General features: G+C 40.0%; 4 protein-coding genes across 5 annotated transcripts; 2 read left to right on the forward strand and 2 right to left on the reverse strand.

Annotated features, from left to right (window-relative positions):
* Positions 1–176: 176 nt before the first annotated feature.
* On the reverse strand, positions 177–2,151 carry npy (neuropeptide Y). Its single transcript, XM_041053248.1, has 4 exons — positions 2,115–2,151; positions 1,642–1,829; positions 408–497; positions 177–312 (listed from the first exon to the last, which is right to left on the reverse strand). Exons 2-4 carry the CDS (start codon positions 1,827–1,829, stop codon positions 291–293), a joined length of 300 nt encoding a protein of 99 aa, XP_040909182.1. The 5' UTR covers positions 2,115–2,151; the 3' UTR covers positions 177–290.
* Positions 2,152–10,055: 7,904 nt separating this feature from the next.
* Positions 10,056–12,507, reverse strand: fam221a (family with sequence similarity 221 member A). The gene is made up of 6 exons (XM_041053763.1): positions 12,405–12,507; positions 11,982–12,155; positions 11,689–11,879; positions 11,479–11,552; positions 11,217–11,349; positions 10,056–10,168 (listed from the first exon to the last, which is right to left on the reverse strand). The coding sequence occupies exons 1-6, from the start codon at positions 12,473–12,475 to the stop codon at positions 10,056–10,058; spliced, it is 756 nt and encodes a 251-aa protein (XP_040909697.1). The 5' UTR covers positions 12,476–12,507.
* Positions 12,508–12,960: 453 nt separating this feature from the next.
* ccdc126 (coiled-coil domain containing 126) lies at positions 12,961–18,297 on the forward strand. 2 transcript variants are annotated; one of them, XM_041054011.1, is made up of 3 exons: positions 12,961–13,260; positions 15,357–16,017; positions 16,175–18,297. In XM_041054011.1, exons 2-3 carry the CDS (start codon positions 15,780–15,782, stop codon positions 16,378–16,380), a joined length of 444 nt encoding a protein of 147 aa, XP_040909945.1. In that variant the 5' UTR covers positions 12,961–13,260; positions 15,357–15,779; the 3' UTR covers positions 16,381–18,297. The 2 variants fall into 2 exon arrangements, with proteins under 2 accessions (XP_040909945.1, XP_040909947.1); XM_041054013.1 differs by lacking the exon at positions 12,961–13,260 and having other exon boundaries at positions 13,275–16,017.
* A 383-nt stretch (positions 18,298–18,680) lies between these two features.
* tra2a (transformer 2 alpha homolog) lies at positions 18,681–25,756 on the forward strand. The gene is made up of 9 exons (XM_041053647.1): positions 18,681–18,837; positions 20,320–20,453; positions 20,626–20,791; positions 21,593–21,646; positions 22,964–23,152; positions 23,690–23,805; positions 24,102–24,212; positions 24,298–24,368; positions 24,572–25,756. Exons 1-9 carry the CDS (start codon positions 18,802–18,804, stop codon positions 24,580–24,582), a joined length of 888 nt encoding a protein of 295 aa, XP_040909581.1. The 5' UTR covers positions 18,681–18,801; the 3' UTR covers positions 24,583–25,756.
* Positions 25,757–26,174: the final 418 nt, after the last annotated feature.

A 26,174-nucleotide genomic window follows, 5' to 3' on the forward strand; every position in this document is an offset into this window, starting at 1 on the left:
ATAGCACAATTATACAATACAATTAACAAGCCCCTCCCCCACGTTACTGTTATGTCTCACAGATGATAACTCTGAATAAACTATTTACAATGTTATGGCACATACTATAAGCAGATTTGACTGTAGCTGATGGTTAAGGAGGAGGGGTTGACTATACATGAATATAGACAAAAGGGTCAGAGGCAGGGTGGTCTTTTGGCATAGGAGGGTATGAAGTGACAGATGTGTAGAGGTCAGAATGTCAGCAGCGGCGGGGCGGTAGTGAGGTGGAGCCAACACTGATGGCAGCATCACCACAATGACGGGTCATATCTGGTGAGAGAGGAGCAAAAGGTCAAGGATGAGTTTCCTCTGAGTGTTTTCCACAAAAGTAGTGCTCACACACTCGCAGTGACAGGCACACATACCTTGACTGTGGAAGCGTGTCTGTGCTTTCCTTCAACAGCAGCTCTGAGACCAGAGTGTCCAGAATCTCAGGACTGGACCTCTTCCCATACCTGAGACACACAGAGAGGCAGATAGACAGACAGTCAGGCAGACAGGCAGACGGGCAAAGGGATGGTGCTGATGATTTGTCAGGCTGAGGGGAAACGCAACCTTTAGTCTGTCAAATAAAAAAAGATCAGAGAAGAAAAAGGAAGAACTTGGCTTTAGCTGTCACAGAGAAATAAATATCTGAACCTATTACTCTGCATGTCCTCGTGTCATACGTCCAGTCACAATCGGAGTGAAAACTGAGAACAGTCAGACCGAGACCTAGCAGGCACAGACAGGAGTTACATCGGAGGTGTTCATATTTCCTTTTCTGTCCCTCAGATGATAAGCTGTGCCAGCGCACTTGTACCCCTGGGTGGCTAAATGCTTGCAGCGGCATCCAAGCCGCTGACATTCAGAAGAAAGCTGAAAACTGGGGGTGATCTGACATGGCATGCTGGCCGTGGCAGTCATTTCCTCTCAATTTCTTTTTTTTTTTTCCTCTTTTTCTTTTTTTTTTTTTTACAGTTGGTAAATGAGCAACAGGTGTTCCCTGCTCTGTAAAAAGTGGGAGAGAGTAACTTAGTAGAGGGTGCTATTAGACCTGCAAGAGTCAGACTGACAGCTCCAACAAGCAAAAGCATATTTATGGATATACTTCCCACTTTGTTGCCATATTGTCAAGTTACTGACAATACATGACCTGGGAAAGTTCATTTAAAGAGAAAATATAAGATCTTTTCATATTAAGTATATTATTTTTCCGTAGAACGTGTGGCATTCCATGAGAATAAAAAACAAAATTCAGATACTGAATTCACAGCTTTGAAATGGTATAGTGTTAAGGCATTTATCAGAAAATGGTATTAGATTAAAATACTGAAGATACTGATTTCACTGGTTTTTTTCAGCCTCTAGCTTCCAACTCATTACATGCCTTGGTTTTAAAGACTGAGAAATTGGTAGGAGAGAATAAGGCAGAATGGAATACAGTATTGTGGCCAATGGACAATCTGTCTCCTTTGAGGGGGAAAAGTATTGCAAAGTAGTCCTTGAAAAAGTCAAATTAAACCTGATCTCAAATTAACTTTTAAGTGCATACTCATTCTGTTCTGTTGTATTCTTTGCTGTGCCATTCATGCAGAGAGGTGTAATTAGTCCGCCTACCTCTGTCTTGTGATGAGGTTGATGTAGTGTCTCAGGGCGGAGTAGTATTTGGCCAGTTCCTCCGCCGGGGCGTCCTCCCCAGGGTTCTCCGGTTTCACCGGGTATCCCTCGGTCAGGGCGCTCAGGCAGAGAAGCGCCCACAGCAGGAACCCCAGAGTCCCCAGCCAGCTCACCAAGTTAGGATGCATCTGGCAGATCAATGTGGAAACTGTTAGTCTGTATCTAACATCACTGGACACTTTCCCACTGTGCTTTAAATCTCCACTTTATGTTTTTAAATGAATTATTCCCATTTACTGAGCTCAGATTTGTCATTTTATTTATCACATTTATCGCATTTATTGAGCTTCCAATAATCACCCGCACTTTTGCAGTTGCTTACCCAGCATCAAAAACCATGCAGAGAGACTTTTTTTAAACAAGTTTATAATGACATGTCAATATCTTTTTCAATCCAATATCAATATACTTACAATTCCCAGTAGGTCAGAGGGAGATTTGCGCGCTGTCCTGTGGCGTCTCTTCTGCTCTTCAGGGCGCTCCGTGTGCGCTCGGTCTTATATGCCTGTGCGCCAGACGCGCTGCAGAAAAACGCGTCAGCGCTTGCGCCCGTTTAGATCAAGTCTCTGCCTTTTCCTCGTGTGCACGTCACAGCTGATGCTGTCATTAGTGTGTTGTTGTTTTTATTTTTATTTTTTTCAAACAGCCATTTCCATTAATTTAGAAGACGTAAAATAACAATGCAAACTAAAAATAGGTTGAGTTAATAAGCCTTGTTTCCAATGAGACCGAGAGGGTTTAGGGATGAAGTCGTTTTTTAAAGAATGTGCAACAATCCAGACGCTAGCATTGTAGGATACTAACCAAATGAGACAGCCCGTGTCCCTAAAAGAACATTACATGGATAATGCAGTAATTACATTATAGAAAGTAAAAAGTTCACCGCTTAGTTACTCTTGGACATCTGACATATGGGCTATTATTCCCTTTGGAAATAGTACTGAATTAAGTTACTGTGTTGTTAATGTAACAAACATTATATTCTGCAGGTGTGTACATAAACAGGCACATAACACACACATCTGCCAAATACACCATCTTAATAACTATTGCATTCAAAGATACACCATCAAACACAAGAATACAGTGATGTTTTGGTGTTTATGAGGCTTCTCTGTGGAAAAGAAAGTGATACATGATTTCACAATCAACGAGTGATTCTTCATAATAAGATCAATAATCCCATGCGAAGCCACCAAAGAATGGCAGTAATGTAACACTGTGGGCGAACTTCAAGTGAATCTCCTATCGGCGGCCTTCTTACCAAAAGAGGCTCCTATGACGACGCCTCGGGTGATCTGGAATAAAAAGATCTCAAACAGACTGCTTTTTTGACACGCTGTTTGACTGAATCAGTCCACTAATTTCATTTTGCAGTTCATTCCATCAGATAGAAAGACAGGCTGGGACACTCAACATGAACAAAAGGCCTAAATGTGAACATTGAGACACGTCAGCCAAAGAAGAGCCCAATCTCCAAGATACCCACTTAATAAGAAAACCCAAATAGCACTTCAAATGAATCTGTATCACCAAGTGCTTCATTTACTTCCCATTCATAATTCTTTTGTATACCAGCTCGCAGCCATATAATCTATCAAAATCAGTATTCTTCAGCAGAGCTGCTTTTTAAGTTGCGCAGAGGATGTGTTAAGGGCTTTTTGTATAGCACAGGATGCTAAGAGGAAGATGAGGAATGAGATACAAGTGAGGGAATGTGGAGCACAAAGTCGTGACCGAATCATGATGATCACAGGCGGGAATTAGTGCTTCTAGTCGTCTTCAGGGGATACATGCACACTCAGTGACTCACTTCAATAGGTATAACACTTTTTTAAGCAAAGAGCTCGCACCTATGTAAGTGCCAGACGTGAATGAAACAGATGCGTAAAGCACATGGACAAAGTTGAGAGGTCAGTTAGCATATGCGTCAACTCTAATTTCTTGAATTTCATGATGTTTTAAGATTTGACCAAATGTGCATCCTCTGAATTCACAGCTCATTGGTCATTGAGGCAGACAGGCTAAAACAAAACAGATCAAGTTGGATTACACTCGGCTATGAGAAAAAACACAAGACAAAGAGTCTCCAGCCATGCTAGTAACTTTGTGAGGCTATTATTAAAGTACATCATAGCTTTGAGCTCAATGCTAACACTAGCTTGGCAATATGCACATGATGACAGTGCTAACATGCTGATGTTAAGCATGTAGGCTATAATGCTTAAGATGTTCAGTCTTAGTTTAACATGCTAATACTTGCTAATTAGCAGCAAGCAGAAGTGAGGCTGATGAGAATGAATCAGTTACAGCCAGTATACCATTCACTGAGTATTTACAGTATATTCTATAATTAAATTGTCTCTGACAACCAGTTCAGATGTTGATGGAAATCTACTGGATTTCTGTGCAGCACAAAAGAGGAAGAGGGCACCACTGTTTTGATTCAAGGGGAGACAAATGACAATGGGACTTCGCAAATGGGGTTCAGGGAAAGTATAGTAATTAATTTTGATCAACATCAGCACTAATAATATCAGTGCTATTAGAATGATAGCCACCAATCATCTTCAATATGCTCCCGGTTGTTTACACTAATTAGACCAGTGAAATGTATGTAACAATAATCTATTGCTGCTCTAACCGTTGCACTTTTAAGTAAAAGCTCTACAGAAGAATCTCTTGGCACTTGGTTTGTCTGGTTATCGGAAATCATTTCTGTGGAGAACGAGTCCTTTGGAAAGCAAGCTGTTTAAATGCAAATTTGTTTTCTCCTCTTTTCATCAGCCTCCTGGGTTGGACAATACGTTCTCTCCCAAGATTTGTTAAGATGAAAAGGCCTGTAATTTTCCGCTGCTGTGAATCATACTTTTCAAATTTACAGTGTGTGCAACTGTAAAAGGAAATACTCACAAGCCAAATGCCTGTATTTTCTCGTCAGGCAGTTGCATGCAGACGGACCAGGAAGACAAATGGAAAAAAAGGCTAAATCTTTCTTGGCTATTACACCGTTTTTACACTCAACTCTGACATCTAAATTGCTGCTTTTGACTACACTATTGTGTTATCGCAACAATCTGTTACTTCTGGAAAGCAAGCACTACTATTACTTAGATAGAGCATCGGCAGCCCCTTGTTTGCCTTCGTGGGCAGCAGCTTCAAACTGAAGGTGATTTGAGACGAGGTTTTGAGATTAGGTTCATGTTGGAGATTTATGGGATGTTTTTCATTGATTTTTATGTGCAGAGTTATGGTGCATTGGTATTAAATGACAGAAAAAAAATCTACTAGATTTTAGTACTGGTTCAATGTAATTAGCATTAATGCCTTAACAATAATTGGATTGTTTTTGCAGAACTGGTCTACCACCAAAGATGTATCATTTCTGCTATGCACTTCTCTGAGCTGTTCGCTATCAACACTTCAAAGAGGCATATCCCCAAATTGTTCTTCTTTGTTTTGGCTTTGACATTAACTGACAGCCTTTGCGAGCAATTACTGAACCATATAACATCTCAGAGAGCACATGCTTTTCTCCACTTTCAGTTCAGCATAAGTACAATGCTGACAACTGCTCAATAAGGAAATAACAAGAAATTAATGTCCTTTGTCGTTTTCTCATTTGTTCCTCTATCACTCTAATTAAGCCCCCACAGCTTTAAGAGTCTCCTCATCTACTCTCAGTGTTTTAATTTACCTGTCTTTACCTCTTCTCTCTCAATGTTCCTTGCTGTCTTCTGTGATCTGTGTGTGTGTGTGTGTGTGTGTGTGTATATGTGTCACTGCCACATCTGCTCCTGGGGTGAAAGCAGCACAAACATCACGTCAAGAGAAGCTTCATATAAGGTCTTTTGATTGACAGAAAAAACAGAAGGTCAAGCCGCCAAGCTGTGACAGGTGGGTCTGGCTCAGGTGTGCGGGTCAGAGTCCTGAGCCTCAACATTAGGAAACCTGATGAAAGTTGTAATCACGTCAAAGGGCACTAAACTTTGGTTTAATAACTGTTGTGACCTGTGTTGGAACACATCTGTCTGGATGTGTCACTGTTATCTCAGCTTGTCTGCACGTTTGTTTGTTGAAGATATTAAATGACAGTGATATGATAGGCATCCTTGGATGCAGATGCTACACAGACGTATGCAAGTGTTGTTTATCAGTAATATTACAAGTGCTCTATATTGTCACTGAACAGATTTTACATACATACAATTTTTATGTTTTCATTTAGCAATGTTTCTTGGACTAGGATGCATTCTTTTTTCAATGTTTGTGAATGAATATAATGAGTTGAGGACATTTTAGACTGGTTACATCTTCTAGTAAACAATAACTGATTACTATGAATTATGAAAATGAGTGTTAAATTGTTTTAAATTGCTGAAAATTCTTAAAGGTTATGGCAGATGTGGTGTCCAGATATGACATACAGTACAAAGGAAGGAGGACATCACAATGCCTAAATTACGTCACTGTTGTGGTTTCACACTGTAATTTGTGTGCTGAATACATTTTTGACAACACTAACTATGAAGAGCTAATGTAATAAGCACTGGCAGAGCCAGGTTAAGTATATTAGCAACATATTAGACACCATGTTATGTGCAGGCTTCACAGACGAGGAACCTGATAATGGAAGGGAAAGCAGTACACCTAATGCATTAGAAAACAGTTAAAAGCATCAATTCTCAAGCGTGTGCTGCATTCATAAAAGAACACATTTTTCCACATGGCTGTTAGCCAGCCACTGAGTGTGTCCAAATACTTATTCTGCAAATTAAAGTCATTTCCAGATTTAATGTAATTATTCAGGTAGCCGGTGAAAAAGGCTGAATTTCTCAGCACACACACTCATGCAGAGCGGACTCGCACTTTTACACTGAAGCAGCGATCGAAAACTCCAGATACATTTTTTTAGAACAATATTGTGATCAGGAATTACTCTAAGGGGGTTTGAGCTGTAAATGATGAGAGTTGGACAAAGCCGGGCTAATTGTTTCCCCTATTTCCATCCCTTATGCTAATCTAAATAAACCAGCTGCTGGCTTTAGCTTTACGTATAACTGATAAATCTAAGAGTGGTATTGATCTTCTTGTTTAGTTCTTCATGTTCACTGTTAACTGTTTTGTGATTTGGTGATGCTATTACATTAAGTATATAAAAACAGTCTTCTGGACTGTCTGACCCTCTTCTGAAAAAAAAAAGAAAAAAACAACCACAATATGTTAATAACATTGATTACAGTAGAGGTGAATGCCTTATTGTAACATAGAAACCCTACTACCATTTGCTACTGACTTAGTCCTTTTACAATAGGACAACCTCTAAACCCTTTACAGGTGTCTTATTGCTAAGTGGTATTTGATAGCTCTGCTCCACAGTATGCCCTTATATGCTCCTCCATAAATGTATGTAGATGCATAAGTGTGTGTGTGTGGCTGCATGTGTTTAAACACACTTTTGTTAGTCAAACATTACTATTGATTTAACCCAGCTATACCACATCTCTTTCTGTTCGTTATCACAGTGCTTTGTGTAAAAGCAAAATCCATTTCTCACGACTCGCTCTTCATCCTCCTCCCTAAGTCTGTCAACACAGGAGGGGATCGAAGCAGAACCTCTATGAAGTCGCTGCATTGTCAGTTTCCCACTGTTTCTACCACAAAAGAGTGGCAACACACACACACACACACACAGATATGTCCAATGAGTCAAAGTCATACGTAGGATTGTGCTACACTTTTAGGAGACTGTGATGGGTTTTTTGTTCTTCTTAGAAACAGAACAAGCTGCATTTTGTTTTTCAGGCTGATTTTTCTGATAATCAGAAGAGGACACTTGAAGGAAATAGAATGGCGTGAAGCAGTGAAAATCTGAGTTGATGATGTCTGAAAATGGCTTGTAGGTCCATGATTTAAACAGATGCAAGGCAATAAATATATTTAAAAAAAACAAAACAAAAAACAGAAACAAATGTATATTCACATTTGGAAATAATATTGTAGTCTATGGGATAAATCATGTTTGTTTTTTTAATCTACATACCCTTCAGTAGGCTCTCAGTTAATTTGGTATGGTAAATTAGGCTTAAAAAATACACCCTCAAACATTGTGTTAATTCTAAAATATTTCTGAGTTATTTAGTTATTTCAGTTATATGATCTTTAGGTTTTTTTGCCTCTTGGTTGCAGAGGAACGATTAATTTGAGGCTTTAGGGACTCACGTTTCATTTGTTTTGGCTTTTGCATCCCAATGGGCGACACATATATACCACACTAATAATAAAGTAGCTAATGGATGTTCTCACCATTCCTTTTTTGCATTTTGGAAATTCTATTTCGAGCTGTACTTTCCTTGTCAGTTAGTACCCAGTTGAGGATATGTCTTCACAGTTTCAAGTGATTTGTCAGTACCTGTCAGTCTGTTGTGTCTCTCCGTACCCCTGAGTTTTTGTTACCTCTTTCTCTGTCTGTGGGGAAATTAGGGGAGTGTGTTCTTCGTCTCCAGTTAAGTCAGTGTGTGCTTACCCTAACTGTCACTGGGGTAATTAAGCGTTTCCTTGTGCTGTAATTGCCAATTTAATCTTCCATGCTCATCTCCTGATTTGTAGTGTCGGATCTGTCAGTCAAGCAGGGCGTGGTTTCCATGGGGATAAGGGAAGTGTAGTAGTCATTCCCTTCAGCCAATGGCCAAAGTAAATTACCTGTAGCCTCCTAAACAGGGTTGCTATGGAGAGTCAATTACCCTAAACTGTAATTGTGCCAGACTAATGTGTGAGGCCTTTACCTCTTAAATTAATTGGGTTTTCGCCCTTGTTCTCTCTCGCCCCCGTCCCACTCCATCAACTGCCTCTACCCCTCTGTGAGAAAAAATGTCCAGGATAAGCAGTGGAAACAGTTCAAGTGTTTTTTTTTTTTTTTTTAAAGGATGCTTGATTCTAGCAGTCAACAAAGCTCTTCTAGGTAGCGAAGGGGAAACATGATTGATTTAAAGTGTGTATGTGGCTGTGAGTGTGTGTGTACATACTTTATCTTGTGGAAACCTGATACCATGGTCATCGTAGATACACACCGAATCTGAAGTGTCAGCTTTCAAATGGGACCCAGGTGCATTCATGCCGTGCTTCAGGCGTAACCCTACTTCGTTTCCCCTAAGACCACCTGTTCAGCTCACTAACAAACACACACACACACACACTAACACACCAAGTTCCCTCAGGTAATACTGACATTACAACACAGGTGACTTGAGATGCAGTGGCCAGCACCAGTGTAGATGCTGATCTAGTATGACTTGCCATCCACACAGTGGGAACATTTGAGTGGGAGTGAATTCTCATTTAAATCCCTGTTAATTTTATTTCTCAATTAAAGACACTGGAAAGTGGGCCACCAATGGAGAAAACATGACCTGCTTCAATCTCCATTCACTGCGTGGGTTAAATCAGCTCTCATCACCGCTGAGCTGCCGTGAGGAATGGGATTAATCAATCGGAGACAGTACATCTGTCTGCAAATTAAAAACTGTGCTCATCACTGAGCACGGAGCTCCAGGGTTCTGGTGTTATTTTGGTGACGTGAGGAGTGGGCGGCTGTCTCTCCATAAGAGAGCATCAATCACACAAATCTCTGATGTGTAAACTGACCAATTTATGGAACCTGTATCAGGTGCTAAATATGAAGCATTGCTAGAAAACAATAATAAATAAAAGTGAGCATGGGTTGGCTAGAGTATCAGCTGGCAAATATGAATGTTACAGTAGATGTGACTGCATCTTTCTTACATCGAATAAGGTTTGAGCATTACCTCGGGTTTCATCAGATTTTAGCCAACCAGTAGTTTAAAGGTGTTTAAACTCTAAATTCTAATCAGGATATCTTAATTTTATCCTCAAAGATTTTTTTTACAGATAACATCTCCTCACCATGGTTTACTTCCTAATGGATGTGTTTTATCTTGAATGTCAGACTGTACTTTGTTAAACTCCTAGGTCTTAAAAGTTAACACAAACTTTGTCAAAATTTGAAATCTGGATCATCATAGTGATGCTGCTGATGGCTCCCCACTCTCAAACCGCTGACTGGATCAATACGCTGTCATTTAATTGTTTAGTTGTGAGGTGGAGTCTAATCACTCTTGGTGCTGACAGCTGATTATGTCACACTGTCACGACACTGACAAGCGCAGACACTTGACTGAAAAAAAAGAACAGTGAAACAATGAAAAAGTTTTAAAGTTTTAGGTGAGTAAAGGTTACAGATCAAAAGATATGAATGATTTATTCAATATGCTAAATCTTAATTTTAATTAATCCATTATTTAATGACAGATGGGCTCTGAGAGGAACGTTGCATTTTAATGTTTGTTGGTCTTTCTTTTACAGAGAACCAAGCTGGACGCTTTAGTAGACATTTGGTTAGTCCTTGGTGCTGAGCTTCTCGGCTGGCAGTCATCTTCTCTGTCTTGATCTGCAACAGATACAGGAGAGTTTATGGAAATCAGATGTGACAGGTACCAACAGCGAATGCTGTGTATCTCACAGGTAAGATAAGGTAATTTAATATCTATTGTGTGTTATGTGCACTGCCTGCACTGGGATCTGAAGCACAAGTAGTGTTAAAACTGAATGAATTTTTCTGCAGTCACTGAAATGCATCAGCCATAAAGTATATCCACTCCCAATTCCCAATCAAAGATAAAATAATAAATTGAGTGATAACATTGAGAACGAAAAAGTGATGGCTACCTGATCTTCTGCATGGTGTTTGGACGAACATATTGTTCAGGACATTTGAACATGAGACTCTTAACTCATTAACTATGTGTGTGTGGAAAGCTAGTGCCAAAATTGTGGCGTAATCAGTCAACAGCATATTAAATCATGCATAATTAACTACTTATAAATGGATAAAAAATGTAATTAATGTTACACATTCAATCATTAATTACATTTCATGGTTTTCAGAAGAGATGAAAATGACCTCTCAGAATTTGAGGAAGCCATTATTGGTCTGAAATAATTTGCAAACTTAACTTGGCAGGCTGACAACATTTTCACATGCTGTGTTTTAACAGAACCTAATCGATATCTCAACAATATGAAAAATAATAATATGTATTTCTCTTTCCTCACGGCTCTACTACAAATGTATTCTGGTAAACGCATGTGGTCTTTACTATACACTTTTGACCAAACTCTGCAGACTTGTTTATTCAGCAGTGATGCTGTGCTGCTCTTTGCTGCCCTCACATGCCTCTAAAGGGAACTTTCTTCTCCTTCTGTCCAATGCATGCACACACCTCCACTATGATCCAAACGTCTAACAAAAGCTTGAACACAAAAACACTGACTCCTTTAATCAAAGGATGTCTGAGCTGAGAATTAGCTTGACTGGTATTTGTTGTTCTTGGGAGCTGATGCTGCACCAAGTGAATACATGTGCAAGGAATGTTCCAGACTCACAACACTAGGCAGAGGGAGATTAGGTAGTCATATATCATCTTCATATCTGGTACCTGAGCCACAGGCTTCTAGAGCAAGGTAGCCGTCCAATAGGGAGCTGAACCCCGTCAGCCCCCCCATGGCCGCATATGGGACGTCCCTACCTACTGGCCGACCTCGTGCCTTCCTCTCAGGTTTCGTTTCAACCTGCATATAAAAAATGTTATCTGAATTCAAATGGTTTAAAGTGTGCAACTTTATGTATGAGGGCAAATGGTAGAAATATTATAAAGCTATGGCTAGCAGGAGCCCATGTTTGACATTTGGTCTACTCACCAGGGTCTGGTGGGCAGAGTAGGGCTGGCCACACCCACAGGTGTAGGAGCTCTGGAATCCAGAACAAGAGCTGCCTGAAAAATATTTTTTTCGGAAACAGGTATGTGAAAATCATTTTTGAAAATAACTGTATATATGATTCCGCTTGGGTGAGAGTTCATTTGGGCTGGAGTGAACTACTGTCTTTAAATGTTGTGATTTCAGACTCACACTTCTTGCACAAGTGGCCAGTAGCTTCACTGTGATCCTGAGGTAAGTGTTTACACCTGCAGCGGAGAGGGTTTGGCCCATTTCGAGGAACATACTGATACGCAGGACAGTGACATCCCATGACCTGGCATGGTAGGGCCAGGGGCCGCCCAGCAGGAACCACTTCAAAGTCTGTCTTATGTTGCTTGTACCTGCATGAGATTATATTGAGCTTTCCGTTGTATTTGTGTATTTATGTTTAAGTGTATGGGAGAAGGATGTCTGATTTAATGCGTTGTGTTACAAAGTACTACCTATGTGTACAGAAGCACTGTGTCTCAGGACCAATGGGTTTGCAGTCGATACCTCCTGGCACCCCAAAGCTCACATACAGCCTGTTTTTTATTCGTCGAGGTACCACCGTCCTCTTGTACTCCTCAAATTGCTCCGGGGTGAACAGTCTGCCTCCATCATCGTCACCCACAATCCTTGAAAAGACAAACCACCATGAGACAGATTCCAGCTGAAAAGATAACGTACCCACACAATGAACCAAACAAGCTACAATATAATGGCTATTATGTTATTTCACCGTGTGCATTATACTTTAAGCTAGTTGCATTAGCTGTCGTATACTGGTGGCTTGCCTTAGAATACATGTCTATGGGCAAACTCTCTAGAGATTAGCTAAAACCAAAAGCTAGCTTAAAAGCATACAGTCTAACGTTAAGACAAACCTTCTGTACTCCCAGTACTCATCCACTGCTTTTAAAGCTGATTTGTCGAGACATACGGTCTCCATTGTCATAAATCCAAAACGGATAGCTGTGGACTTTTTTGTCCTTTTAACCCAAAACCCAAACAAGTACTGTTTACATCCTGCTTTGAGGTTGCCATGGAAATGGGTGTAGACGTCCCTCTAACGGTCGCAAAGTAAACTGCAATAAACCAATAAATTAATAAATAAATAAATAAAATACATAAATAAATATATAATAAACACACAGACACATACCTAGGGGGGGGGGGGGGGGGGGGGGGGGCACACAAAAGAATTGACATTAGCAGCTTTGTAGCTTAGGTAGCATCTTGAACACAACATTATAACGCTGTCCAACATTAGCGGTATATGTTCTCGCTTTATAGCTTTAATCAAAGCTGAACGGCTTACCCGCCTTAAGTACTACGGCTATTTCTTTTTCCAAGCCATTTTCCTGTCTTGCGTTAAATCGTCATAGATGGACTAGTATGCATACATTTCCCACAATGCCGTGTGATGACGCACGCAGTAAACGTTCAGGGGAACCATGACAGTCCGCACAGATGCATGCTCGGAATTGTAGCTGCCGACTTTCTCCTGCAGTGACTGTTTTCGAGACAGTCGGGGGACAAGACGAATTGAGCACAAGAGTGAACAGAGAGACAAAATGAACCTCGGCAGCTAACGCTTTCTTTTTTAACGGAGGAAGCAAGCTATTTTTGCAGCGACAGCAACAACAGCCCTGGGTTGTCAAACAACGAGCATCATTCAGTGTCATCCAGAGGTAGCTGCTGGAGCTCACAGTTGGCTCGTCCCCGTTCCTCTGGAGCCTGGTAATTCCTCCTTCTGCCACGATATAGCTTCTGAGCCGGCATTCAGGGGTCAATTTTCTGTGTTTTTTTTAAATGGAAATTGCTCTACATTTGCAGATAATGTTTTGCCTCCTTGTTGACTGCCAAGTTTGAGTGGGGCCGAGCTAACATGTCGAGCTAACATGAAATGTTAGAGGAGTTGGAAACAGCCTCCGCTGAACTCGAGCGGCTTTAAATATCAGTTTTAAGTGAAAAAGTCTTCAAGCTAGGTGTCCGAAATTATGCATCATTACGAATTGTTTCTCATTATTCGTGTTAGTTGACTTAATTTCCATGTATGTGTGTAACGACATTGTGTAATCATGAAGAAAAGTAGAGCAAGTCAACGTAGTGTAGCTGTTTAGTTGTACATTTGTGGCTAGTTACTAGAACGGTGTGTTGATGCTGTTGGATTCTCAAAGTTACAGCATCTTGTCATGCACAGCACCTAAAACTTTGTATCTGTTATCATCTCCCTCCTAACGTTATTGACAATTCAGGTTTCAGTGTATGCTTTGCAGATAATGTGGTTAAATCTATTACTGAGCCTGCCAGCTGTTGAGTCACAGCTGTTTCTGCAGAAGTCAATATTTAACCTCTAGATTTGGTATTTTGACTCCATCTGTGTGCCTTATCACTGTCAATCTTCCCATTAGGCACACTATATTTAAACCGTCTAAACAAATGGAACATTAATTGTCTGAAGCTGTGGCCTAAGTGGTGTTCCTTTCTATAGAACAATGACCGGGTCTGGTGAATAGCCTGGAATGAGAGTGAAAACGGGGCAGTGTCTGAATACCAAAACTCTTCTGGCTGTCAACATGAGTCAGCCCTAAGTTAAATATGATTTATTGACTGACATATGGACAGCACAGAAAATCATCCTGAAGGCTTATCAGTTTCAGCCCTTCGGCTGACACAGCGTATCCTTATCTCTTAACATAATACCTTCCGCAGAGAGTTATAACTCCAGTCTGAAATATTAACTTTACCTGATTGTACTGTGTATCACTGTGTATCATGCATTGTCTGTAACCTAGCTCTTCTGGTTTTATTCTGTCTGCTTGTTTTCTTGGGAATTTACAGCACTTTGGCGAATGTTTAAACTTAGCTCTGTAAATGTGATGCACAGAAAACAGAAACAGAAGGCATATTTACACTTCATAGTAATGTGATGCCAAAAACACAAGGCAGCTGCTTATAGAGATTAGAAGCTAAATTTTGCAAGACCTGAAGTGGGTGGCAGTGCTTTGGCGGAGCATTTGCATGTTTTTCACTCTGCATTTTGTTTCCTGACACATTTCAACTGTTTACTTTCACCTTGTTTTCACCTCCCTGGTTCTTGCATGCAGACACACAGTAGCACCCTGGTTTTTGTCTATCTGTGTGTGTGTGTGTGTGTGTGTGTGTGACATTGCAAAGCATCGCTAAACAGATTCAGTTACCTTTCTTTTCATAATTTATTTCTTCAGTCACTGCCCCCTCTCAGACCTCAATAGGAAGTGACATTACCACACCCACGAGAGAGCACAGAGAATCAACTTGGTGACAAAGTTGTGAAAACTGAGAAATGATTGTCTAATTTCCCCAGCATGTGCACAGTGCGCTCTCAGGCTATTTGTAAGTCCGCTAACCATTGTGGAGGTGGGATTAGTGAATGAATGCTTTCTATGCCTCTGTCTGTTGCTATCTGGAGCTGTAAAATGGGTCCCATGAAATCTAAACTGGTAATCAGGTTTCTGGGCTAAGAGGGCTGAAAGAGATTTGTTGATGAGTGGCCTATTGTGCACCCTGACCCAAAGCAGCAAAGAAATCTGTCTTTTATAATAGCTAGATAGTTTAGGAAGCCACTCTGATGTAGCCACCTTTTCCTTACCAATAGTATATGAATTAGCATAGAGGGGCTACAAAAATGGTGCTTTCAATAGTTTTCAATAGTTTTTGGTCTGTAGAATGTCAGGTTCTTTTCCAGATTCATTCATATTTCTGCTAAATTGATCTATAAAAACTGACAGTGACGTGTTTCTTTCTTGTTATTAATTTGATCTTTTCTGTCTTATTGTACTTTCCCAACATAGTGAACAATGTCTTCAGACCTCCTGCCTGAGTGCCCAATCTGCATTCGAGATTTGGTGTTAGACATCTTGAGAACAAAGCACCTTCTCAAAATCCCGTGACTATTCGTGTGCATCGGCTTCTGTCTTGTTCCACTTCCTGGCATCTGCTTTTGTTCAACAGTTTCTCACCTCTTAGCAGTAACAGGATGCTCTAGTGGTTTTAGAGCCTTCTTCGACTATATGTGCGTGTACAAGACTGAGGTGCTGAATCCATACCAGCTCTAGGAATGCTTTGTAGCAGACTTTAACCTCTGACCTCTCTGGATAAGTACAGGAGCAAAGAGAATATTCCTGCAGGAATCACCAAACTGTCACTCTCTTTATCAAAGACAAGACCTTTAGCCTCAGACCAGGCCTCTCTAGCTCCCCTCCTCTTGCAGTACCATGCTGGGTGCACTCCTGCGGAGAAACATGTCTCAGAAGCTGAGTGTACTGCTGCTGGTATTCGGCCTGGTATGGGGTCTTATGCTGCTGCGCTACACCGTGCAGCAGCCTCGACATCAGAGCAGTGCTGAGCTACGTGAGCAGATCCTGGAGCTCAGTCGGCGATATGTCAAAGTCCTGACAGAGGAGAATCAGAACGCACCAGGTGGGCCACAGGGAACCTCCATGGCTGGCTATGGTGAGTGTTTAACAAGAAGTCAGGACTGCCGTACAATATATGCGATTACTACTAACTTGCTCACTTCATCATGAACATTGTGTGTTTCATAGTTGTGAAAAAGCATTGATTTATTTTCTTCCTTGTGTTTTCTTTCTTTCCCCTTATAAACACACAGCTGATCTGAAGAGGACTATAGCTGTGTTGCTGGATGACATCCTGACGAGGCTGGTCAAACTGGAGGGGAAAATCGAACTGGTGGTTAATTCCTCTTCCACTAACACTTCCCACACAGCAGGGGGTGTCCTTGCCTCCAGCCACCCAGGGACGTCTCGCCTTCACCCACACATCCCTAATCGGCCTCGGCCTCATCAAGGAGCATAGCTACTATAGCTGTATAGAGTTTTTGTTTTTAGCGCATCACACTTTTCCAGCATTTATCACTGATGCAACAACATCAGACAAATGAAAAGCAATAGACAGACACATGGACATCCAGAACCTTAAAATTTGGGATGCATCTGAGAAATGTCCAGCCAGCCCAGAGGAAAGAGAGAGGACTTTTACACGCTCTGCCCTGTCATATGCTGATATTTATTTTTTTTTTACCAAGACTGTCCAGTGCATTTTTATATTTTCATTGCTGATTTTATTCGGCTTAAATTTTAGCATTTTTATAATGTCATATTTAAATCTTGTGACTGTTTAAATGAAGGCAAAGAAGTATAAACACTCTTGGAACTGAAATTCAAGCTCATACACTTTATCATAAAAAATGGCTTAAAGTGCTTCTCTGTCTATATATTAAAAATTCTACAATACTGCTTCAACATATCAAAATGCTGAACTAAACAGTACAGTCATGATAATTAGGAACAACAACATTTCACTCTTTTGCTGGTGCAGTTGCTAAATACTGTTTGAGGAAGACTCTTCTTTTAGCTTACACATGTAGTGATTTTAAGGATAATTAAACTGTATAGTTAAACTGTAAGAGATAATCCAAAGAATGTTATTTGCACTCCATCTGTAGGCAGTATAAATGTGTACTTACACTGGCTGCAAGACAATTTGGGGTTTATGCAGAAAATGATGGGATGATGCTTACTTGGTACTGTAAACATCAGCGTGTTTGTGATTTGTCGCGGTTGTAATCCAGTGGTTGACTTGCTTGGTGCTGAGAGATGTTTTAATTTAGATGTGGAACAGATTGAATGTACTGTGTGGTCAGTATTTAGCCCTGTAGTGCTGTTAAGATGACTGACCTACTGCTTACACATGTTCAGGGTTCATGTTGCACTGTGACTCTATAGAGATTTTCTAAAAATACTGGGCTCATCCAGCTTTGATTTTAGGGATATTTAAGGCTCTGAAATATTCATTCTTCCAGCCTGCTTGCTGAGTCTGCTTTCTACGATACTGAGAACTGAAAAATACCTCACCCTGTCCTGCCCAGAGGTAGAAGATCTTTAATTTGCTCATCATGAAGCTCATTAACATAATGACTTTGTCCTGCCACAAAAATGGGCAATACTTTAATGAATATTACTTGGGGATAAGACGAAGTCAATGTCAAAGTCAAGTCAAAGAAAATGAAAATGAAAAAAGTGTGATTAAAACAAACTAGTAATCATAATATCCCATTTACTTTGCTTTGTGTTGTTGCTGACATATTACAGACTTAACTGTATGTTGAGGTTGATGGACATATTGAACATTGGCGTGACTGTGTTTACACTGAGTGATACCATAATTGTACTTTGCTTCACAATGCTGAAGTAGAAAAGATGGTGAGCCAGTCAGCTGCTGTGAGATAGCTTTACTAATAAATTGACCTCTTGGGAAAATGATCTCACCCCCATTAAAAGCAATGTTTATATCAGACCCTCCACTTAATGCCTATAAATTAAATGTGATAGAAAAAAATATGCCTAGTGTCATTCAGGAGATCTTGGTTGGGACATGATGTGTATCACAAGACAAAGAATTCAGCTTTATTTACTTCTATCTAAATATTATCTAATATTCACCCTGTGGTTCCACAAAGGGCATCCTCCATGTGTCTCTAAGGGGTGTGTATGTATGTATCAGTGAATGTATATAGGTGAGTTATCAACTCAGGCTTTACTGACACCACTGCGAAATGTACAAGAAGTACTAGACATCATAATTTACCAGCCAAATGGTTTGTCATAGAGTGATAGAAAGAAACAAAGTATATTTATTCAAGTACTTGATTTAAGTACCATTTTATTTATTTCTACTGTATTCAAGTCTTTGTGCTATTTCCTACTTCTTTTCTTCTGCATTTACTTGGCCGTTGTCAAGTAAAATAAATAAAAAAATAAAATATGATCCATTATTACACATTAGGCCACCCAGCAGTACCGTATGTAGAGTGGTCTTACGGTTTAAATGCTTCTAAATTATTAATTTTTCATTAATATGAGTCTCAGTATCTATAACACTGAAGTAATTTCACTTGTGAAGATTTTAAATGCTGGACTTACTTACTGGACACTTAGAGTGTTTTTTTATTTTTTTATGATGTTGCATTACTACCTTCACTTAAAAAAAAAAGTTTTCAGGCTGTGCTATGAGACGCTCAAATGCAATTTGTTATTTTTATTACGGGGGCGTGGGCGGCGAGAAGGGATATGACGTCCTCTTCTGCGGCACCTAAACATACCGCCCACCTCACGCGCCATCTTCTAGCTAATAAAAAGCTAGAATTAAAAAATTGTGATAAACCTCAGTGCAGTTAATCTCTGTCAGAATACGCGGTCGCGTTAGCTATACTGAACAATGAGCGACATTGAGGATGGAAACTGTGAAGCACGGGTAAGTAGTTGCATCGAATGCAGCCTAATATCTCCCTTTCCTCCTTTTTCTTTTTTCATCCGTGTGGCTGTCGGTTAAGCACACTAGGAGAATTCCCCGCTGGCTAATGTAGATTGAGCTAATGCTAAATTAATAGCTTAACGTCGACGTTACGTCAACGTTTTGTTGACCAGACTTACCTGAGCTGCAGAGAGGTGCTGTTTAAAACGTAATGGAGAGAATTTTATATTCCTACTCTGCTAGCATGACCGCTTGCTTCAACCAAACTAATGAAACGGTTGCTAGCAAGCTTGTCGCCGTTAGCTTAAATTTACCGGGGGGATTAGACTGGAATTTTCAAATTGCCCCATTACGTTTTCAGTTAAATTTATTGCACTTATCTTTTCAAAATAAAATTTGTTAGGAGCAATCCGCGATGTTAGTGTGGCGGCCTCTTATGCCGACATCACAGCCATTGCTGAAGCCACTAATACACATTGGCCACCTGGGTTTTTGTCATATTGAGCTCTAGCATTTAATTATATTAGATGTAGACCCAAGCCACTCTTCCTTCCGTGCTTTCACGCTCTGAACTAGCAATTTGAAACACTGCTAAAACACATAAATTTATCTGAGCTCTTTACTTGTAACCATATGACTTAAATTGTTGTAACTTTGCTTATTTACATAATTTCTGAAATATTAAAAGTTAATGTAACTGTACTGCACTGTACCTTTTCATTTCATTTAAGATTTTCTCATTTTCTTAAACCTATGATCTTAATTTTATTGAATGTTCTTTTTTCATTAAGGTTATTGATCGTGAAGGATTTGAAGAGTTTTATCCAAGAATGATGAAGAAAATTTTCAAGATAAAAGAAGGCTAATGAAAACATGTACAGAGCAGAACATAGAAGTGGAAAGGGAGGAAATGTGACGGAAGAATGGTGTCAGATAGAAGCGCTTGCAGTGTAATGGCTAAAATGAAACTGGTTTCAGTTTGGGTGAAGAGAGGAAAAACAGACCTGGAATCAGAAAATGAGAAAACTGAAAAAAGAAGAATGAAGAAGGATAGAAATCCTGAGAGAAGGGAGTAGCGTGTAAAGAATCTGGAAGAATGAATGTGTCTCTAGGTTAAGTAACTATACTGTTTGTGTCACCTATGTCTTTTCTTTACTGTGCTCTCTTTCTGTAACATGAAAATGCATGTTTTATTTTTTCCCTTCATGGCCCAGGTGGACATTGAAATAGACCTGTCATGTACATTTGTTATATATGGTTAATGATATGCCATATTGTACACCAAATATTTATTTACTGAAATTATAAGATTACTAACCTTTTCCTTTACAGTACATAAGCTGTACATATTAGACACGTGAACTCTATGTTTGCAACATACTCTACCACATACTCACTACTCTGTGCTTGATTGTGTTTGTGTGTAAAGAAATAAATGAAATTGTCCATGAGAAAGTTGTTAACATGCTGCTGTGGCAATAGGGGTCACGTTCCCCATCTAAATCGGTTTGTGGGAGTCCAGCTCGGGTCAAGTCGGAGAGCAGGTCCGGCTCCCCGAGCCCATCCCGGGCCTCCAAACGCTCTGAGTCCAGATCCCGCTCTCGGTCAAAATCTAGGTAAGTTGTGTCCATTTTATAAACAAATAAATGCTCATGGGGTAGTGGAATATGTCACTCAGTTACAGGGTTTGAACTCTTCTTTTTCCCTCTCTATTCTGTCATTTATAACTGTCTCATCTCTTGTACCATTAAATTCAGTGCCTCTCTTCCTCTACCCCATCCTTTTCAGGTCTCGTTCTAGGCGGCACTCAAACCGCCGCTATAGCCGTTCACGTTCTCGGTCCTATTCCCACCAGAGGAAGTCTCGCTCTCGTTCCTACAGCCCCGAATACCGTCGCAGGAGGAGCCAGAGCACTTCCCCCATGTCGAACCGACGCCGCCACACTGGCAGCAGGGTGAGTGTGACAACAAGGCTCGGAAGATCTGAAGATAGGGCAAAGAACAGTGGCGAACCAAAGGACACTTTTATGTATCCTCACAAATATTTATAAGGTGTTAATATTGATATTTGTTGGGGAGACAGAGGTCAAGTTGCGTGTGCTGGATACACTCGAGTCTTGTAGCTACCAACACAGTATAGTTGACGCTTTCTGTCATAGAATTTGAACCTACCACCAAAGTCAGAGAAAAATTATACAACAAGGAGAAAAGCAGTTGCCTTACCTGGTCCTTGCTTGTAAAATATCCACCGTCTTCTAACATAATACCAGAGAACGTCTCTCTTCCTCTGTGTTTCTCTGCGGAGTATGTGCGATTGCCTGTAGACCCTTCTCCCGCGATAGCAGAACAAACTGATATATTAAAAAAAAAAAAAAATGGGTCGCTAAATATACTTTGGAGGCCATTAATGTACCTAGAAGTAAAGTCTATGTGTGGGAAACCTGTAATTTCACACCTAAGTAGACACATACTGATTTAAATCTGCTGCATGTTTTCAGAGTTATCATGCTAATCTCCTCAAAACTTTTTTTTCCTTTTTAATATCTCATTATTTCATCACTTTTTATTTAGATACATCACAGTGTTTATATCAAGCAAAATGACTTGCACTTGTTAAACAGGATGGATTTGTCATTGTATTATTTGTGAGCAAGTACGTTTTCAGATGATTGTGGTTAATGCTGTGGGAAACCACTCTGACATGACATTTAATAACCCCTTTTATTAACCTTCCCCTCCTTTCATTATATCAACAGAGCCATGACTTCACAAAAGAAGCATACAGTCATGGCGGTGATGCTGATGTTAGGGTATGTGGACCTTCTGACATATTTTGGGAAAGAGCAATGTAATGTTTGTGTGTGGGTCAAAGGTGCTGCTCCCAGTGTAGTACAGGATGATGGATATAGGGGTACAAACAACCTGGTGGGAAAAAATAGAACTTGAACTAGAACTCTTCAGACAGCAACCAAAATTGTATATTATGCTGATTTTGATATCTGCAATGTTCACCTGCCCAGTTAAAATAAATTTTGTAACACTAGTGCAAACCAATGTTTAGGCTTCAAAAACATGTTATCAGTATTTAAATTGTTGTATGCTCATTTTATTGCACCAGTATATGTGGATTATTTCAGATAGTGCATGTGTGTGCAGTTTTCATGTATCTTAGTTATGATGTGCTGTATCTGTTTCATTATGACAAGAACTAGTAACATATGAATTGATAAAATAATATAGTAAATATGTTTATCTCTTAAGTTAATGCATTACAAATAAAGCTTTTCTGTCACAGAGAAACTTTTACAGCTTTGACAAAACTGCTCAAGGAAAATACAAGTACAAACATATACAGGATGTAATAAATCAAGGCAGGAAGTAATAAATAAATATATGCTTTGTATAGCTCTAGAAAATAAAGTAAGAGGTAAGATCAGTACATTTCCTTTGTCCCCCATATGGCGTACAATGTCATTAAATTAAACATTTTCTTGCAGCACAATGTTTGACCACGTTGTGTAAGATCGGTAACGTTTGTGGCACACTGCTGCTCTAAGAGGTCCATGTGATAAGGCAAAGCAGGAATTAAGTGAGATTTTCAAAGCAAGCAGACTGCAAATGAAATGGGTTTGTGCTATGTTTAGGTGTCCCCAGGGCATCTTTTTGAAAGCAGTTTAAGGGGTTATTAAAGCTGTCATAGTTTACCCACTGAGCATTTACTGTTGCACTGGTACAACTGGAGATGCTTAGAGGGAAAGGTCTTGGTACCCCGTTGTGAAACTGTGCATAGATTCAGACTCTTATAGTAATAACCCAATAACTGCCTTAGTTGTACGCCAGATGTCATAATGTAGGAGCGAATATCCAGTGTGAGGTTTTAAAAATTCTAAATGAATTAATGCAAGATATGTTCTTAATGCTGTATTGTTTTCTGTGGGTTTTAGAAAGAGATACTTCTACAGGTTGTGTCAAGTGCCCAGTTAATTAGACATATAAAAGGCTGCTGCATGCATGAAGAATCATGTTTTGCGTACTTACGTAAATGGGATTTTGTATGCAAAACATTAGAGGGATAGATGCGGTAAGCCAGCACCATCGACTCTGACCCTTACTGTTGACCCTTCCAGGCAAATCCAGACCCCAGCACATGTTTGGGGGTGTTTGGCTTGAGCCTGTACACCACAGAGCGTGACCTGAGGGAGGTGTTTTCACGCTACGGTCCTTTGGCTGGGGTCAATGTGGTGTATGACCAGCGCACGGGGCGCTCCCGTGGCTTTGCCTTTGTTTACTTCGAGAGACTCGAGGATTCCAAAGAGGTACGGGAAATGTTTGTGGTTTTATTTATTGGTCAGATGGCCAGTGAGCTTTCGACCTGGTCACAGAGGCCCATTTGTTTCCTCTCCTTGATGTAGTTAATTATGCTCACCGGAGTGCTGACTGATTAGATGAAGTCCAAGCTAGTCCTTGCATTGATTGTGGCCCTTTTCCTCTTCTTGTTTTTGATCAATTAAAGTTGAAATATTCTTTAAAACTGTCAGTTTTACATCCATATATGGTCAAATTGTTCGGCAGTTTGTTTTCATAGTTGTAATACATGCAGGTTCAAAGGTTCACTTCAGATAAAGCCACTCTTTTTTTTTTTTCTCGCCCCATCAGTTTATTTAGGTGTGATTACATGGGTGCGCCACTAGGTGTCCGCCTTGCCACAAATTCCCTCACATTGCAGTCATACATCTCATAGCAAGGGTAACTGTGTAATGTAGGTGGGCCTTTATGAATTAAATGATTTTTACTAAAGAGCTTGCAATGTTCTGATAACATCTTTACCTTGTCCTCCCTCCTGTGTTCCTCAGGCCATGGAGCGAGCCAACGGCATGGAGCTGGACGGCAGGCGCATCAGAGTGGATTATTCCATTACCAAACGTCCCCATACCCCCACACCGGGGATCTACATGGGCCGGCCAACTCAGTAAGATCAACACTAATGTCATATGTCTTACGTATCAGTTTCGTGTGTGGCGTTTTGATTTACATAAGATAGTTGGAGTCCCTAAGAAGCATAAATGCACATTTGGGCGATCAGGAGTGAAGAGCTGAGATAGTGTAATGTTCTGACGTCGGACCTTACTCATATCCAACTTTGTGTATCCTCCCTTGAAACACATTTGTGATTTGAAACCATTTATACTGATTTTGACATGACACTATGTTTCACAATAGATAAGATGGCTGAGAATCATGTCCTTGTTTCTCTTATTTCATCAGCAATGGTGGCGGCGGCGGTGGTGGCGGCAGCAGCAGGAGGGGGAGAGACTCATACTATGACCGCGGCTATGACCGCTATGACAGATATGACGAATATGACTATAGATACAGGTGAGTAATAGTTTGTGAGTACAAAGTCAGTGTTCTACGCTCATGTGGGAGAAAGTGTATTCAAATTTCCTTTGCCTCTTTGCAGTCGCAGGCGCTCTCCATCACCCTACTACAGTCGATACAGGTCTCGCTCAAGGTCTCGCTCCTACAGCCCACGTAAGTGTGAAGAGAAATGCATACAATAGAAAGCTTGCCTAACTGCACCTATTGTATCATCCTCACACATGAAATCGGACTGCCGCTAGTATGCATGTTCAAACATTTATTTACCTTGCTCACTTGCGAGAGCATATTGAGTGCGTTAGCATTTCACTGACTCATACCTGTACTAATATGAAATTTATATTTTCTTTTTGCAGGACGATACTAAGTCGCTCCTTTCAATGTTCAGCTTCCCTCCAATAATTGATGGTGTGTGACTCATCAAGGTGTTTTCAGAGGGGGAACATTGTGAACTAGCATGTGTAAAACAGCAGAACTCTAAAGTTCGAGATAGTTCTTGTTTACATGCAGTAGATGTCTTAATTTTTTTTAGACGTTTTTGATGCATCCATGTTGAGTGTGAGCAAAGAACTCGGTGACTGTTGGTTACTGTTGCTTCATTCTTAGACTTGCATCCTTCCTTCCCTCTTCATTTTCTGCAGCAATGATACCTTTTTTTTCCCCTATCCAGTCATATTCAATGAGATTTATTGCACTGATCACTGTTAACATCCTTGTCCTGATGGGGAATGAAAACTGGGTTTTAGTAAATAATGGTGACACTTAATTTTACAACCTGTATAAAATGATATAAGAATAAAGTCTGCACATGTACAGTAAAGGTAACAAATTTGATTTACCTGTGTTACCAAGCACTGAATTTACTGGTAAGTAGCAGGGAAAAAAGGGCTGTAAAATAAAGCGTTACTGTTGCTATCAGTGGTTGGTTCTCTGCTCACATTCACTTTTGTTTGTTTTGGGGTTTTTTTTCTAAGTCAAGGAAATCATCATTTAAGTTTCTCCAGAAAGTTTTATGTATTGCATTTTTTTTTTTTAAAAATGTTGTTTCTTTGTATGGAAATACAAATATATGAAACCGAAAAACAAAGTTTGTAAGGTGTTTTTCTGACTTTATGTGCATGAAATTGAAGTTGAGCTTTGGTTGTATAGGTGGGAGTTAATACTGTAAGTTGAGTGGGTGAGGTGGGAAAACAAGCTGGGAGAGTTTCACAGAACAAGACCGGCGCTAAGATATTGTTCATGATAAGTTTATGTTCACACAAATTTAAAGTAGTTGATCTGGAGCCACTCTTTGAAACCGTAATAGATTCTCCAAAAGTTCTGTTTTTCTCTCATTAAGGTTACACCAATGGAAAAACGTGTAAAGAAGGACTTTTACCAAGCTTTTATTGGGTGGCTTTCATTGCATAAGATTCAAAGTTCACATGTGAGCAAAAAAAGGGACTATATTTCAGGGTATTCTGTTTCTACAGGGTTTATTCAAAGGCATTTCTCAGTGGACATGTACAGTAACAACAACAAGAGCTTTTACTTTGCTCAAAATTCATCACCGTGGTGCCCATTAAAATCCAGAAACTTCTTCAATTCCATGTGACTGTGATGTACTTCAATAAAGACATTACAATAACATTTCCCTAGTTAAAGTGACCAAACGTGTGCTTTACATTATGCAAAGATGACAGAATGAGGCCAGGTTTGGTCTACCTAGGACAATATTGCCAGTCAAATTTAAATTTTCCTGCATCAAACAAAACCTTTCAGATTTCATCAACCCAACATCAAAATCAGTTTTTCGTCCCAGATAGATACAGATTTAGATCAAATGGCATCTTGAAAACTGAGTGGCTAATCAAGCAAAAGTAAACCTGAAGGAATGGAGGGCTCTTTATCTGTAGACCTTAGCCCCGATAATAAGGCACTCCATTCGAATGGGGTTAATAATCACTGCTGACATGTCAT

Source organism: Toxotes jaculatrix, chromosome 13 (assembly GCF_017976425.1).
Source record: "Toxotes jaculatrix isolate fToxJac2 chromosome 13, fToxJac2.pri, whole genome shotgun sequence".
Lineage (NCBI taxonomy): Eukaryota > Metazoa > Chordata > Actinopteri > Toxotidae > Toxotes > Toxotes jaculatrix.